Source organism: Capra hircus, chromosome 16 (genome assembly GCF_001704415.2).
Source record: "Capra hircus breed San Clemente chromosome 16, ASM170441v1, whole genome shotgun sequence".
In the NCBI taxonomy this organism is placed as follows: Eukaryota; Metazoa; Chordata; class Mammalia; order Artiodactyla; family Bovidae; genus Capra; species Capra hircus.
The window spans coordinates 35,626,714-35,642,847 of NC_030823.1; the positions used below are offsets into that span (position 1 = coordinate 35,626,714).

General features: G+C 39.6%; 1 protein-coding gene across 1 annotated transcript in view; it reads right to left on the reverse strand.

Moving 5' to 3' along the window:
* Nucleotides 253-16,134, reverse strand: part of SLC19A2 (solute carrier family 19 member 2) — a 34,796-nt gene continuing 18,914 nt past the window's right edge. Inside the window, exons 3-6 of the mRNA XM_018060285.1 lie at nucleotides 6,356-6,578; nucleotides 4,867-5,059; nucleotides 4,364-4,505; nucleotides 253-2,195 (exon numbers count right to left, since the gene is read on the reverse strand). Of these exons, the coding sequence (XP_017915774.1) occupies nucleotides 2,067-2,195; nucleotides 4,364-4,505; nucleotides 4,867-5,059; nucleotides 6,356-6,578 (687 nt within the window). The 3' untranslated portion in view covers nucleotides 253-2,066. The remainder of the gene's footprint in view (nucleotides 2,196-4,363; nucleotides 4,506-4,866; nucleotides 5,060-6,355; nucleotides 6,579-16,134) is intronic.

Below are 16,134 nucleotides of genomic sequence, written 5' to 3' on the forward strand. Positions count from 1 at the left end.
TTCCCTGGTGGTCCAGTCGTTAAGACTCCACCTGCCGATGCAGGGGCCATGGATTCAGCCTGGGTCCAGGAAGATCCCACATGCTAAGGGCCAACTAAGCCGTGTGTCACAACCACTAAGCCCATGCTCGAGAGATGGCAAGCCACAACTACTGAAGCCTGCAGGCTCTAGGGCCCATGCTCTCCACAACTAGAGAAAGCCTGCATGTAGCAAGAAAGACATAAAAATAAATATTTTAAACAAGGAAAACTATACTGTAAAATATTTATTTAATAAAAAAATAACTGTATAATCTATACAGTATTGAATACAAAGTACAACAAATTATTTGCACTTCTTTCCAAAACCGCATACAGTACAACTTGCAAATTGGGTTCAGCATTCTACAAATAGTACCACACACACCAAGATATGAACTTATTATTGTCTTAAATAAGTAAAGGCTCTGATTGTATACAACAAACTGTGACTTAAATTCCAGGGAAATACTGCTTTAGTTAACATGAATAGTTTGTACCACAGTCTATTTTATTTAAAAAATTAAATTCCTCAAACATCATTTTTCTACTTGTTTCTGAGTACACATTCCCTATGTAGCAAAATAAAACAAAGACAAAATACCAAATTAGAGGCTGCTGTTTATGATACCGCTTCCTTTTTCCTTCCTTAGCTAGTGCTCTTCTCCTTTCTTTTATTCACAAAGGAAGGTGACTGGAAAATGACTTATTCTTATCCTCATTCATTTGCTTCTAGAATTCTTGCTTACATAAATGAATATGTCAGTTTTGGAATCTTGACATTACTATTCAGTATTTACCTATGTCATTCTTAAAAAAGTTGACCTAGTTTTTTTTTTTTTTTTAAGATAAGGCAACAAAATTGGTTTTAAAATAGTTATGTCTCACATATGTGAGCAGTCACTTGGTAGACTAATTTCCCAATTAAATGTACACAGAATAACATTTTTCAAGTAACTTGGAAATGGAATCAATAGCAATTCTTATTTTAAGCAGATATTTAAGATGATCATGTGCAGGAACCAAGTCCATCCTAGTTCCTGTCCCACCAAAATAAAGAGGCTCAGTTTGTGAAAAAGACCTTGGAATGACCCAACAGTTAATGACACCTTTATCTTGGATAAGAAGGAGAAATAATATAAATGCCATAAATGGAGATGAAGTTATTTTAAAAAGACTTTCCCATTTTATTTTGGAGATAAAAGGGAATGCAGATACAAAATGGACTAGTTATGCCTTTAGCCCACTTAGTAACTTTTCATCATAGATTTAATAGTCCTTCATACCGAAGAATAAAAGACAAGTAAAGCTACCTTAAGTTTTCTGATTAGGTCACATATTATTAGTAGGCCTCAAAAGTTGCCTTATTTTTTAACTAAATTAGCTTCTCTGGGAAGCATATGAATAGTGTAAAAATATACTTCTAAGAAAAATCAACACAAACACACAACAATCAAGATGGGCACTGAGAGTATTTACACAATGAATTTTTTAAAATAACTCAGAATTAACACATATTCTTTATAGAACAGCAAACCAGGGCCAATGTTGTCATCTGTAGAAACAAACGCACATCAGTAACACGGACATGAGAACTAAGTTGAACAGAGGCAGATGCTATTAGAACACTATTTCGATTCTGACTGTAACATCCTGTGGCCCATGAAGCCCTGGTCCCAACAGGCCAAGCATCTGGCTAATCAGACACAGAAGTAGAATACTTGACCTATGAAACACCAAACTCACTTGTGAGCACATGTACATGACCATGTGGTGCCTGACTGCTCTTGATTCTCGGTTTTCAAAAGCAAGTTCACTTTTGAAGCAGGAAAAACACATTCTTAAATTGGCTCTCATAAGTATTCCAGGAAGTACACTTCATTTCTCAACTGTTATTGTAGCTCTGGGAAGACAAGGTATAGTCAACTGGCTGCTTTGAAGCCATGAAATGCATACTCATAAATATGTGTCTACACTTAAAAAAATTAAATACAGCCAGTTACAGCCGTTGTGCAGAATTCTTGCAATATGAAGCTCACTTGCAGTATGTTATGAGGGGGTCACTTGAGAACTTGATTCTGGATCTTCTTGCTTTCTATATTTCTTCATAATACTGACCGTACCATTAGCCAGGAAAACCACAGCGATGAGTGCAAAGTAACCAGCGTAGATGAAGAACTAAAGAGAGGGGAAGAAGTAATTTACAGAATTATCCACTGCAAGGTCAGCTCTTTATTACATATATGTGAACAGACTCTATAATTAAAGATATGTTCAGTTTCTCAATACAATTCCAAAAAACACTGTGTGCTTACACAATGTGCCAGGCACTGAGGATACAGAGAGGCAGGACAGCATGGTGACACTGGAGCCTGACTGCCTCAGTGCCAATCCTGACTACCCACTTACCGGCTGTGTGGCCTGGATGGAGAGACTCAGTGTCTTAGCCTCCACTTCATTTAAAATCCATTTTGTAATTCATAATATATCCTGATTACAGAGTTGTTGGGAAGGAATAGGATTCTGTATGTAAATGCTTATTAACACAATGCTAATATTGTTAATATTATTGGTTTTCATTTTTGTTGCTGTTATAACTGAATCCTGGTCTCTACCCTCAAGCCGACTAACTCAAGCTGATATGAGGCCAAATTCTGAAGATCAAGAATTTCCACTCTCCCAGAAGAGGGCAGTAGAAGGTCAACTATATTCCATTGTAAGATAACTTTCTATAGGAATCTTCTCTAAGCCATTTTTTAATGTGATCATATGATTTATCAATATCATCATTTTCTTATTAAAATAACTTACTAAATACTGATAAGCTGGTACATGGATCCAGTAAGCATGCCGCTCTAACCCTCTGCGTGCATGCTAAGTTGCTTCAGTCGTGTCTGACCCTTCGCGACCCCATGGACTGTAGCCCACCAGGCTCCTCTGTTCATGGGGTTCTCCAGGCAAGAACACTGGAGTGGGTTGACAATTCCTTCTCCAGGGATCTTCCTGACCCAGGGATCGAACTCACTTAAGTCTCCTGCACTGGCAGGCAGGTTCTCTACCACTAGCACCACCTGGGAAGCCCAACCCTCTGAGCCAAGTCCTTTAAAATGCGGATATGTTTTCCTATAGGAAATCGGTTAATTAATCATGGCAGTCATGAGTTTAAGCACAGCCCACAAAATTATTATTCCACACATTTAAACCCACCACTTCTATAGCAAGATGACAAGCACTTATTCTCCTACCCTCCATCCCAAATGAAAGCACCTAACCCTTGAGAGGTCTTCCCGACATTCTTATTGCAGGCAGTAACTGGGAAACACATAAGTAATAATTACTTAAAAGACAGTAATAAGCTCCCATTCCTCTGCTCTATCCACCTTTCCCCCGCGCTTTTCTGAGCCAGCATGATGCAAAGGGAGATGCGTAGGCTTTCGAGTCAGATGTTGCTTTGAATCCTGGTCCTGCCATACTATTATTGACCGTAACCTTAAACAACACATCTCTCAGATTCATTTTCTTGATGTCTAATCCTGATAGCAACCCTGCAAAACTCTATATAAAGTACCTGGCACACAGAAGGCACTCAGCACACATTATCTACTGTATCTCTTTTAGATCTCCTCGGTAAAAACAAAGTTAATTAACATGTCAGCTCTTTGTACTCTAGGAAAACTAATACGTAAGTGGGAAGAACAATGGAGATAGAATCTTTTGAGCTGAGATGAGTTGGGGTGGGCACTTTTTGATTCAATTGCCCATTTTGCTAAAGTACATCCCAAGCCCTATTTACAACTCACAATGAATGAAGCCATATACAACTATACAATTCCAGAGTGAATAAACGTATTCACACTGTCTCTGGGTGTTTGTGCAGGTGTTTTCTCAATAGGTCATGTGTAATCCTAGTCATCAACAGCAAGTCATTACCTTGGTATCTGGGTGGGGGGTGTTTAAAGAAGGGACGAGACTCAGAGAGCTCTCAAGTGAAGCAGGCATCTCAAACATAGGAAACAGTATTCCAGGCACAGAATTAAAAATGGAGGGAAATAATGGGTGAGGAAGCAGAAGGTCTGGGTCCAGATGGAACTAACACTACCTCTCAGCTCCACAAGGCTGGATAATCACACTCAGAAACGTTCTAGGGCCTCATCAAAGAGATGATGGTTTCAGTATCCTCCTGATAGAAAGGAACTAAGGGTGGGGGATAACTGAAGGAAGGAAAGAACACTTTTACTTTCGATTTTCTGTCTGTCTCTGTTGTTTGAATTTGTTTCCCTGAAGCATGCTCCACTTCTGTTACCCTGATCAACCTATAACATCTTCAGTACTGAAACAGACCTTACCTGAGTGGTAATTTCCAAGCCAAGGCCACTGGCATCTACCACAATTAGAGTGAGCAGAGTCTGCAGTGCTAGGGCAATGAAAGTATTTACACCAAACACTAGGGCATAGCGCTCCATGCTGAGGTTTGCAGCAATCTGAAAACTTAAAAAATAAATAAAAAGAATGCAAAGATAAGAATTACTTCAAGGATAGTTACATTTTTTATTTCAAATGTGAAGAGTAGCCCATACTCTTCTACTGTCAATTCCCTTCCCAACCAAGTGAAGAGTACTCTTTTGCTAAATGATGTAAACCTCATGCAAATATCTGAAAACAGCAGAAGCATAAACAAGGAAATAAATGAAACTTGCCTAAATGCTTCCTCAAAAGAAAAACTGATAATGCACTTATGGTATAATGCTTCCTCCCATTTGCCCTTGAACCAGAAATTTAATTAGTAAAGAAACCAAAAAGTTAATCCTGTTACAGCTCTTCTGATGCTGCTTTGAATCATAATACATACGTTGCTATTGTGATGAGTAACATGTAGATGATTCTGAAGACAACGTAGGATGCGTAGCACACCCAAATGTTACCCACAGTGTCCATGATATACACTGCAGCAGCAATCAGGAGAGAAAAGAGAGACAATGTCAATTCTCCCCAAGTGGACCAGGATATTTTTATGTAACCAACTGCAAACACTGCAACAGCACCTACAAAACAAAAACAGAAAAGTAATTACTCATTTTGCTAAACAAGCACTATTTCACTAAATGAAAAATTCACCTTAGATTATGACATTTTAAGCTCTTTAAATTTATAACCAGGGTAGTTCAAGATTATGGAGGCCCTTGAAAGTCAGGCAGAGATTTTTGGACCTGATGGAATAAACAGTATGAGGCCATGGAGAGATGATGAGAGACTGAATTAGGGCAGTGGGTAATGAGATGGAAAAGGAGGACATAGAAGCAGGGGTGCTGCTAAGGGAAAGCTACTGAGGTGGATGCAGAGGCAAGAGTCAAAAAGAACCATCCTGCCTGTAGCCTGGCAACATGGCAGGATGGTTCATCTCTCCTCCCATCTGAGGGGCAGTTTATCACGTGGTCAAATGACGATAATGAGGATAATGAGAGCTAAATGGTATGAAGTGCTTTCTAAGTGCTGGTCACAGTTAAAAGTGTTCACAGAAGTCCTTTATGATCTTCTAAGACCTATGAGGTGGATCAACAAATTAGAATGGAACGATAGATGCTAATGGCCAAAGACAGGCTCTGAGTTCAAACCTTGACTTTACCACTGACCATCTATATGACCTTAGGCAAGTGATTAACATATCTTTCAACAGCTTCCTTAACTGGAAAATGGGGGTAATAACTGCAACAAAGGAATTCTGTGAGGACGGTGTTAATATACATAAAGTCTTCAGAACGGCACTTGCAACACAACATATACTAGCTACTATTGTTAGAAAGTACTGAACAGTGCTGCTCAAAGCTTCACACATGGCCGAAGCACGCAGTAAATCAGAGATAAAGGAAACTTGGGTAAGAAAACAATTTACAAGATCCTTACATTAGGTTTCCCAAAGGTTATAAAGAATTCAAGCATGATATAGGATGCTCAGGGCTGGTGCACTGGGATGACCCAGAGGGATGGTATGGGGAGGGAAGTGGGAGGGGGGTTCAGGATGGGCAACACGTGTACACCAGTGGCAGATTAAAAAAAAATGTTGATGTATGCCAAAACCAATACAATATTGTAAAGTAATTAGCCTCCAATTAAAATAAATAAATTTATATAAAAAAAAAGAATTCAAGTTTGTTATCATAGTACTCCCTGAACGTACACTTCTGAACTGTCATCCTAAATGATAAAATCAGAGCTCAAAGTAAACAAACCATTCTTTGAGGTTACTTCAAATTTGAGAGGGGAGAAAAACTGATCATGGTCAACTAAACTACCAGAGGACTCTCCCCACCCAACCTGCCCTGCCGCCCAGCACTGCTTACCCAGTAAGGTTGAAACGGCCTCCACACCGCCGTTATAGATAGCAGCATGGCGGGAAGGCATCACCTGCTCCCACAGGCCCTGTGCGTAGTTAATGACTTGAAAATAGCCGCAGGTGGAGAGGGCCCACCACACAGACCAGCAGAGCAGAGGGCGAGAGGAGTAGCACACCAGGAAATCATTCCACAGGACCTTCAGCACAAGGAGACGGTCTGGCTTGGATTCCTACCCAGAAAAAGGGAAGAAAGCAACTGGACAGAAAGCTGTTGTGTAGACTCAATTTTCTATTCAGCAGACTTTTTTCTGTTTCCTTGAGAAAACCAATTGCTTCTTTCATATATGTTGTTGTTCAATTGCTTAGCTGTGTCTTGACTCTTTGCAACCGCATGGATTACAGCATGCCAGGCTTCCCTGTCCTTCACTACCTCCCTGAGTCTGCTCAAACTCATGTCTATATGTGTTTATATGTGTGTGTGTGTGTGTGTGTGTGTGTGTGTGTATGAACTTCTCAGCAATTACATTTATTCCCTCTTGGGAGAAAAATATATTTTGCTTTAAATGTTCTATATACATTAGTACCTCCAGTAAATGATACATTGTTTACAAAATGAAGGTAGAAAGATGATCAGAGACTGCATACATCAGTCAAAGGGAGATGACATTCCACATCTTCCCACACAGGGGCAAGCAGCATTAAGAACAAACAATAATTAGTAATCCCAGTAGGCTACGTGCATGGGGTGGCAAAGAGTCAGACATGACTGAAGTGACTTAGCATCCACCAGTAAGTCACTGTTCAGGTAGAGTTCATGAATGAGAACCTATCAGATTCACTGAAAGATAATGGTTAAAACAGAAGTCTTAGGAAAAAATAAACCAAAATATTAGCAGCAGTGCTCTCTGGGTGAGGGGGTAATCAGTGATTTTAATTTTCTCCCTTACGTTTTTTTCCCCAGTATTTTTTATAGGAAACATTACTATAATAATGAGGTAACAAAGCTATTATGCATGTAACTGAGTCAATCAAAACATGACTGAGCTATGTTCCATCATCCCTGGACTATGTCAAGAAGTCAGTGTGAGAGTCCAGACACTATATTCAAATATGCAATACAGTATTACTAACTACAGTCACCATGCTGTACATTACATCCCCACAACTTATTTATAACTAGAACTCAGTCCCTTTCGACTGCCCTTTACCCATTTTTTTTCCATACAAACTTTTGGGCCAACTCCAATCATATCAAAGGTCAGTCTACCAAAAGTTGCCGTTAAGTTCGGAACCTTGCTCAGAACATAGGAAATTTTGCAGCTAACACAGGAAGGCAAAATGAGAGAATCCAGAGACCAAGAGGAAGCTACCTATGGAGCAGCATTCAAGGGGAAGGACATGTGACAGGCACGTCACAGACTATCTGCATGGACGGCAGCAGCACGCGTCAGGCCGCGCGCTGGCTGCCGGCCACGTCTTGCGCATGCCGCTGCGGCTGCTCAGTCTCGTCGGCTGTGTCCACCTCTCTGCGACCCCAGGTACTGCTGCCTGCCAGGCTCCCCTGTCCGTGGGATTTTCTGAGCAATACTGGACTAGGCAATTAGGGTTGTCATCCCCTCCTCTAGGGGGCCTTCCTGACCCAGGAATCGAACCCACATCTCCTGTGTCTCCTGCACTGCAGGCGGATCCTTTACCACTGAGCCACCGGGGAAGCCAGTCTTGAACATGAAACTTCCTTTATTTTAAAAAATTCAGGTATAACTGACCTTTGACATTGTATTAGTTTTGGGTGTGTAACAAAATGATTCTGTATTTGTACACATTGTGAAATGATCACCACAATAAGTATAGTCAACATCTGTCACCATATATAGCTGTAATTTTTTTCTTGTGATGAGAATTTTGAGATCTAGGAACTTTCAAATAAACAATACAGTATTACTTACTATAATCACCATGCTGTACCTTACATCCTCACAACTTAGTCACAACTGGGACTTAGAACATTTTGACTCCCCTTTCTTTACCCATTTGCTTATCCCCTAGCCCCTGCCTCTGGCGACCACCAATCTATTCTCTGTATTTATGAGCTTGAGGTTTTTTTGTTTTTAGTTTCCAAATATAAATGAGATCATATGATATTGGGTTGGCCAAAGGTTTGTTCAGATTTTTCCATACAAACTTTTTGCCCAACGCAATATTTTTGTGTGTCTTACTTCACTTAGCATCATCCATGTCCATCCACGTTGTTGCAAATAGCAACATTTGTCATTTGTTTTTCTGTGGCTGTATCATGTACCCGTGTGTATATATATGTGAGTATACCACATTTTCTTTACCCATTCATCCACTGTTGGACACTTAGGTTGTATTCACATCTTGGCTATTATAAATAATGCTGTAATGAACTGGTAGGTATATCTTTTTGAGTTAGTGTTTCCATTTGCTTTGGGTATGTAGGCAGGAGTAGAACTGTTGGATCTTGTGGGTAGCTCGAGTTTTAATTTTTTGAGGAACTTCCACACAGTTTTTCATAGAGACAGCACCAATTTACATTTCCACTAACAGTGCAAAAAGGATTCCTTTTCTCCACACCCACACATTTCTTATTTTTTTGAAAACAGCCATCCTAACAGGTGTGAGGTGATAGCTCCTTGTGGTTTTGCTTTGCATTCCCCTGATTAGTGAGTGACTTAAGCACTTTTCATATGTACCTGCTGACCATCCAAACATCTTTGGAAAAATGTCTATTCAGATCTTCTGCCCATTTTTAAATTGGATTCTTTTTTTTTTGCTCTTGAGTTGTATGAGTTCCTTATATATTTTGGATATGAACCCCTTATCAAACATGATTTGCAGATATTTTCTCCCATTCAATAGTTTGTCATTTGGTTGATGCTTTTCTTTGGCATGCAGAAGCTTTTTAGTGTGATGCTGTCCCACTTATTTTTTGCTTTTGTTGTCAAATTAAAAAAAAAAAATCACTGCCAAGACAGATGTCAAGTTTACCACCTATTTTTTCTTCTAAGCATTCTTATGGTTTCAGGTTTTATATTCAACTATAAGCCATTTTATGTTAATTTCTGTGTAGCCCCTTCTCTTTAAACAGAACCTTTTAATAGTTACAGTTAAGTGTTTACAATATCAAGTTAAATAATTACTCTTTTCTTAGCTCAGTCATATATGCAGAAGATTTGTCTATAATCAAACAAGGATGAAAATTTTCGAGAATAAGTCTTCTGATAAGTGCTTTTGAAGGACACAATTCTAATTATTGCTATCAACAGTGAACAATTTTTTTTATGATGAAAGGAAGACTATTTCCTCAGCTATTGATATTTCACTATCCAAAATGGTAAAAATGTATACAATGAGGGACAGATAAAATTACACCTGGTTTCAAGAGAAAGGAACCAAATATATATCATGGAAGAATGTTTGAGAGACTTTGGGAGACACAAGATTAGAATAGTGCAATACTGATGAACAACATTCAAAGGAAACAAGAACAAAAGGACAGAAGAAGGCACTTTTGAGGTGTGTTTATGAGTCAGCAATGATAGAGTTCTCTTCCAACAGAAAAGGCTTCTGGGACACACTTTCCTGCTCTGGCCTGCTGTGCACTTATCCTAGGAATATTCATTCTTGGCTCAGTCTGGTATCTCATAGAGCCCTAGTTCATAAGCCTGAAAGTGAAGCATTGGAAACCTGTTAAGAGTTGGCACAGAGATCTGCCTTTGGCTACTCTTTTTCAGGGGGAATGACACCTATCTGAGTTTCAAGGGCATTAAGCTGCAAAAGGGAGGGGGTACAACCATATACAGCTACACACCCTCCCCTCCATCCCAACTCAGACATATCTTGGCAGGGGTCCAACTGGAGACAATCAGAGGGAAAGGTTGTGACCACAAATGAGGGGGAAAAAAGTAGAAACGGTCAAGAGACAGACTCTGTCCGTCACATAAGTCTCTCTCTGATTCCGGCTTTTAGCACTCAAGGCCAACCTGATGGGAAAGGCAAAGTCCTGCCCAACACAAACCTCCCATCAGTCATCTTTACCATTACGGTTTCAATTCTTTGGATTCTGAAAGCTATTCTGACTTGAAAAAACGTAGAAAGATGAGTATTATATTAACAATGAGTAAAAAAACAAAGTTATAAAACATGTAGATTATACTTTTGTTTGCTATAAAATGTATATATACAACAGCAATGTTTAGAAAGGGCAATAAAATATTAACAATGGAAATCTTTGCACCCAGCAGTTCAGATGACCTCCTTTTATGTAGCTTTCTGTATTGTTTACTTAAAAATTAAGTATGAATCTTCTAAATAAAATCAGTATAGAGATTCTCTTTTTCATCTTAAAATGATGTTTATTAGCCATATATTTTATGAGGTGACTATTGAAATTAAGTAAATAAAGGCCATCTTCTCCCTAAAATGCTAAGATAACCTCACCAGAATAAGGACCATGAAATATTTCATAGATCTGCCTATTCATACCATCCCTCAGCTCAATTTTCACTTATCACATAGGCATCTTTTTTTTTTTGGCTGCACCACATGGTTTGTGGGATCTCAGTTCTCCAACCAGGGTTTGAACATGGGCCACAACAGCGAAAGCCAAGAATCCTAACCACTAAGCAACCAGGGAACTCCCCTTGGATCATCTAGTTTCAGATTTTATTTGAAGGTTTTGATGCATTTTTTTAAGCTTGAGAAGTTATTTCTCTGCAACAAGGGAGTCTCTACTATAGTGGTTAGCAGTTAACTAGGTCTGGGGTGGACATTTTGACTGCCACTTTCTAGGTGCCTTTGGGTAAGATAGTTAATGTAAGCTTCTTTTCCCTCATCTGTAAAAGGGAGATAGTGACACTTTTTTTTTTAATTGAAGGATAATTGCTTTACAGAATTTGTTGTTTTCTGTCAAACCTCAACATGAATCAGCCATAGGTATACATGTATCCCCTCCCTTTTGAACCTCCCTCCCATCTTCCTCCCCATTCCACCCCCTAGGTTGATAAAGAGAGGCCCTGTTTGAGTTTCCTAAGACATACAGCAAATTCTCGTTGGCTATCTATTTTACACATAATGTAAGTTTCCCTATTACTCTCTCTCCATACATGTCACCCTCTCCTCCCCTCTCCCCATGTCCATAAGTCTGTTCTCTATGTCTGTTTCTCCATTGCTGCCCTGCAAATAAATTCTTTGGTATCATTTTTTCTAGGGCTTCCCTCACAGCTCAGTTGGTAAAGAATCCACCTGCAATGCAGAAGACCCCGGTTCAATTCTTGGGTAGGGAAGATCCGCTGGAGAAGCAATAGTCTACCCACTCCAGTATTCTTGGGCTTCCCTTGTGGCTCAGGTGGTAAAGAATCCACCTGTAATGCGGGAGACCTGGGTTCAATCCCTGGGTTGGGAAGATCCCCTGAAGAAGGGAACGGCTACCCACGCCAGTATCCTGGCCTGGAGAATTCCATGGACTGTACAGTCCATGGGGTCACAAAGAGTTGGACACGACTGAGCGACCTTCACTTTCACTTTTCTAGATTTCATATACATGTGTTAGAATATGGTATTTAACTTTCTCTTTCTGACTTACTTCACTCTGTATAATAGGTTCTAGGTTCATCCACCTTATTAGTACTGACTCAAATGCGTTCCTTTTTATGGGTAATCAGTTCAGTTCAGTTCAGTCACTCAGTCGTGTCTGACTCTTTGGGACCCCGTGAATCGCAGCACGCCAGGCCTCCCTGTCCATCACCAACTCCCGGAGTTCACTCAGAGTCGTGTCCATCGAGTCAGTGACGCCATCCAGCCATCTCATCCTTGGTCGTCCCCTTCTCCTCCTGCCCCCAATCCCTCCCAGCATCAAAGTCTTCTCCAATGAGTCAACTCTTCGCATGAGGTGGCCAACAGTCCATTGTATATATCTACCACCACTTTCTTTATCCATTCATCTGTCGATGGACATCTAGGTTGCTTCCTTGTTCTAGCTATTGTAAATAGTGCTGCAATGAACAATGGGATACATGTGTCTTTTTCAGTTTTGGTTTACCCAGGGTATATGCCTAGGAGTGGGATTGCTGGGTCATATAGTGTTTTATTCCTAGTTTTTTAAGGAATCTCCACACCGTCTTCCCATAGTGGCTGTATCAATTTACATTTCCACCAACAGTGCAGGAATGTTCCCTTTTCTCCACATCCTCTCCAGCATTTCTTGTTTGTAGACTTTCTGATGATGGTCATTCTGACTGGTGTGAGGGGATATCTCACACCACACACATTTCTTCATCCATTCATCTGCCGATGGACATCTAGGTTGTTTATTGTAATAGCTAGGTATGTAACAACTAGATATCTCACAACACACCTCACACATTATAGTTTTGATCTGCATTTCTATAATAATGAGTGAAGTTGAGCACCTTTTCATGTGTTTGTTAGCCATCTGTATGTCTTCTTTGGAGGAATGTCTGCTGAGGTCTTCTTCCCACTTTTTGATCGGGTTGTTTTTCTGGTATTGAGTTGTATCAGTCGCTTGTATATTTTGGAAATTAATCCTCTGTCAGTTGTTTCATTTACTAATATTTTCTCTCATTCTGAGGGTTATCTTTTCACCTTGCTTATAGCTTCCTTTCCTGTGCAAAAGCTTTTAAGTTTAATCAGGTCTCACTTGTTTACTTTGTTTTTATTTCCATTACTCTGTGAGGTGGATCAGAGAAGATCTTCTCTTAATTTCTGTCATTGAGTGTTCTATATTTTCCTCTAAGAGTTTTATAGTTACTGGTCTTATATTTAGGTCTTTAATCCACTTCAAGTTTATCTTTGTGTATGGTGTTAGGACGTCTTCTAATTTCATTCTTTTACACGTAGTTGTCCACTTTTCCCAGCACCATTTATTGAAGAGGCTGTCTTTGCTTCATTGTATATTCTTGCCTCCTTTGTCAAAAATAAGGTACCCATAGGTGTATGGGTTTATTTCTGGGCTATCTTGTTTTATTGGTCTATATTTCTGTTTTTGTGCCAGTACCATACTGTCTTGATGAGTGTAGCTATATAGTATAATCTGAAGTCAGGAAGGTTGATTCCTCCAGCTCCATTCTTCTCTCAAGACTGCGTTGGCTATTTGGGGTCTTTTGTGTTCCCATATGAATTCTGTAATTTTTTCATTCTAGTTCTGTGAAAAACGCTATGGGTAATTTGATAGGGACTGCACTGAATCTGTAGATTGCATGTGGTAGTATAGTCATTTTCAAAATATTGACTTTTCCTGCCCAGGAACATGGAATATCTCTCCCTCTGTTTATGTCATCTTTGATTCTTTCGTCAGTGTCTTATAATTTTCTGTGTACAGTTCTTTTCTCTCCTTAGGTAAATTTATTCCTAGATATTTTATTCTTTTTGTTGCAATGGTGAATGGGACTGACTCCTTAATTTTTCTGATTTTTCATTGTTAGTATATAGAAATGCAAATGATTTCTGTGTATTGATTTTATATCCTGCGAGTTTGCTAAATTCACTGATTAGCTCTAGTAATTTCCTGATACTATCTTTAGGGTTTTCTATGGACAGTATCATGTCATCTGCAAACAGTGAGAGCTTTACTTCTTCTTTTCCGATTTGGATTCCTTTTCTTTTTTTTCTCTGATTGCTGTAGCCAGGACTTCCAGAACTATGTAGTGGTGAAAGTGGACACTCTTAGGGGGATCATAGGGGGAATGCTTTCAGTTTCCCACCACTGAGAATAATGTTTGCTGTAGGTTTATCATATATGGCCTTTACTATGTTGAGGTAGGTTCCTTCTATGCCTACTTTTTGAAGAGTTTTAATCATAAATGGGTGCTGAATTTTGTCAAAGGCTTTTTCTGCATCTATTGAGATGATCATATGATTTTTATCTTGCAATTTGTCAATATGGCGTATCACACTGATTGATTTCCACATATTGAAGAATCCTTGCAACCCTGGAATAAACCCAAATTGATCATCATGTATAAGCTTTTTGATGTATTGATGAATTCTATTTGTTAAAATTCTGTTGAGGATTTTTGCACCTATGTTCATCAGTGACATTGACCTCTAGTTTTCTTTGTGTTGTCTTTGGTTTGGATATCAAACCACAGTGATGGTGGCCTCGTAGAATGAGTTTGGAAATGTTCCTTCCTCTGCAATTTTTTGAAAGAGTTTTAACAGGAATAAGCTCTTCTCGAAATGTTTGACAGAATTCTCCATCTGGTCTGGAGCTTTTGTTTTTTGGGAGATGTTTGTTCACAGCTTCAATTTCAGTGCTTGTAATTGGGTTGTTCAAAATTTCTATTTCTTCCTGTCTCAGTCTTGGAAGATTGAACTTTTCTAAGAATCTGTCCATTTCTTCCAGGTTATCCATTTTATTGCCATAGAGCTGTTCATGGACCACAGCCTTGTCTAACTCAATGAAATTAAGCCATGCTGTGTGGGGCCACCCAAGACTGTTGGGTCATGGTGGAGAGGTCTGACAGAATGTGGTTCACTGGAGAAGGGAATGGCAAACCACTTCAGTATTCTTGCCTTGAGAACCCCATGAACGGTATGAAAAGGCAAAAAGATAGGATACTGAAAGAGGAACTCCCCAGGTCAGTAGGTGCCCAATATGCTATTGGAGATCAGTGGAGAAATAACTCCAGAAAGAATGAAGGGATGGAGCCAAAGCAAAAACGACATTCAGTTGTGGATGTGACTGGCCATAGAAGAAAGGTTTGATGCTGTAAAAAGCAATATTGCATAGGAACCTGGAATGTCAGGTCCATGAATCAAGGCAAATTGGAAGTGGTCAAACAGGAGATGACAAGAGTGAACATCGACATTGTAGGAATCAGTGAACTAAGATGGACTGGAATGGGTGAATTTAATTCAGATGACCATTATATCTACTACTGTGGGCAGGAATCCCTTAGAAGAAATGGAGTAGCCATCATGGTCAACAGAAGAGTCCAAAATGCAGTACCTGGATGCAATCTCAAAAATGACAGAATGATCTCTCTTCGTTTCCAAGGCAAACCATTCAATATCAGGTAATCCAACTCTATGCCTCAACCAGTAACACTGAAGAGGCTGAAATTGAACAGTTCTATGAAGACCTACAAGATCTTCTAGAACTAACACCCCAAATAGATGTCCTTTTCATTATAGGGGACTGGAATGCAAAAGTAGGAAGTCAAGACATACCTGGAGAAACAGGCAAACTTGGCCTTGGACTACAGAATGAAGTAGGGCAAAGGCTAATAGAGTTCTGCCAAGAGAATGCACTGGTCATAGCAAACACCCTCTTCTAACAACCCAAGAGAAGACTCTACACATGGACATCACCATATGGTCAACACCGAAATCAGACTGATTATATTCTTTGCAGCCAAAGATGGAGCAGCTCTATACAGTCAGCAAAAACGAGACCAGGAGCTGACTGTGGCTCGATCATGAACTCCTTATTGCCAAATTCAGAATGAAGTTGAAGAAAGTGGAGAAAACCACTAGACCATTCAGGTATGACCTAAATCAAATCTGTTATGACTACACAATGGAAGTGAGAAATAGATTTACGAGACTAGATCCGATAAACAGAGTGCCTGAAGAACTATGGATGGAAGTTCATGACATTGTTCAGGAGATAGGAATCAAGACCATCCCTAAGAAAAAGAAATGCAAAAAAGCAAAATGGCTGTCTAAGGAGGCCTTACAAATAGCTGTGAAAAGAAGGGAAGCAAAAAGCAAAGGAGAAAAGGAAAGATATACCCGTTTGAACGC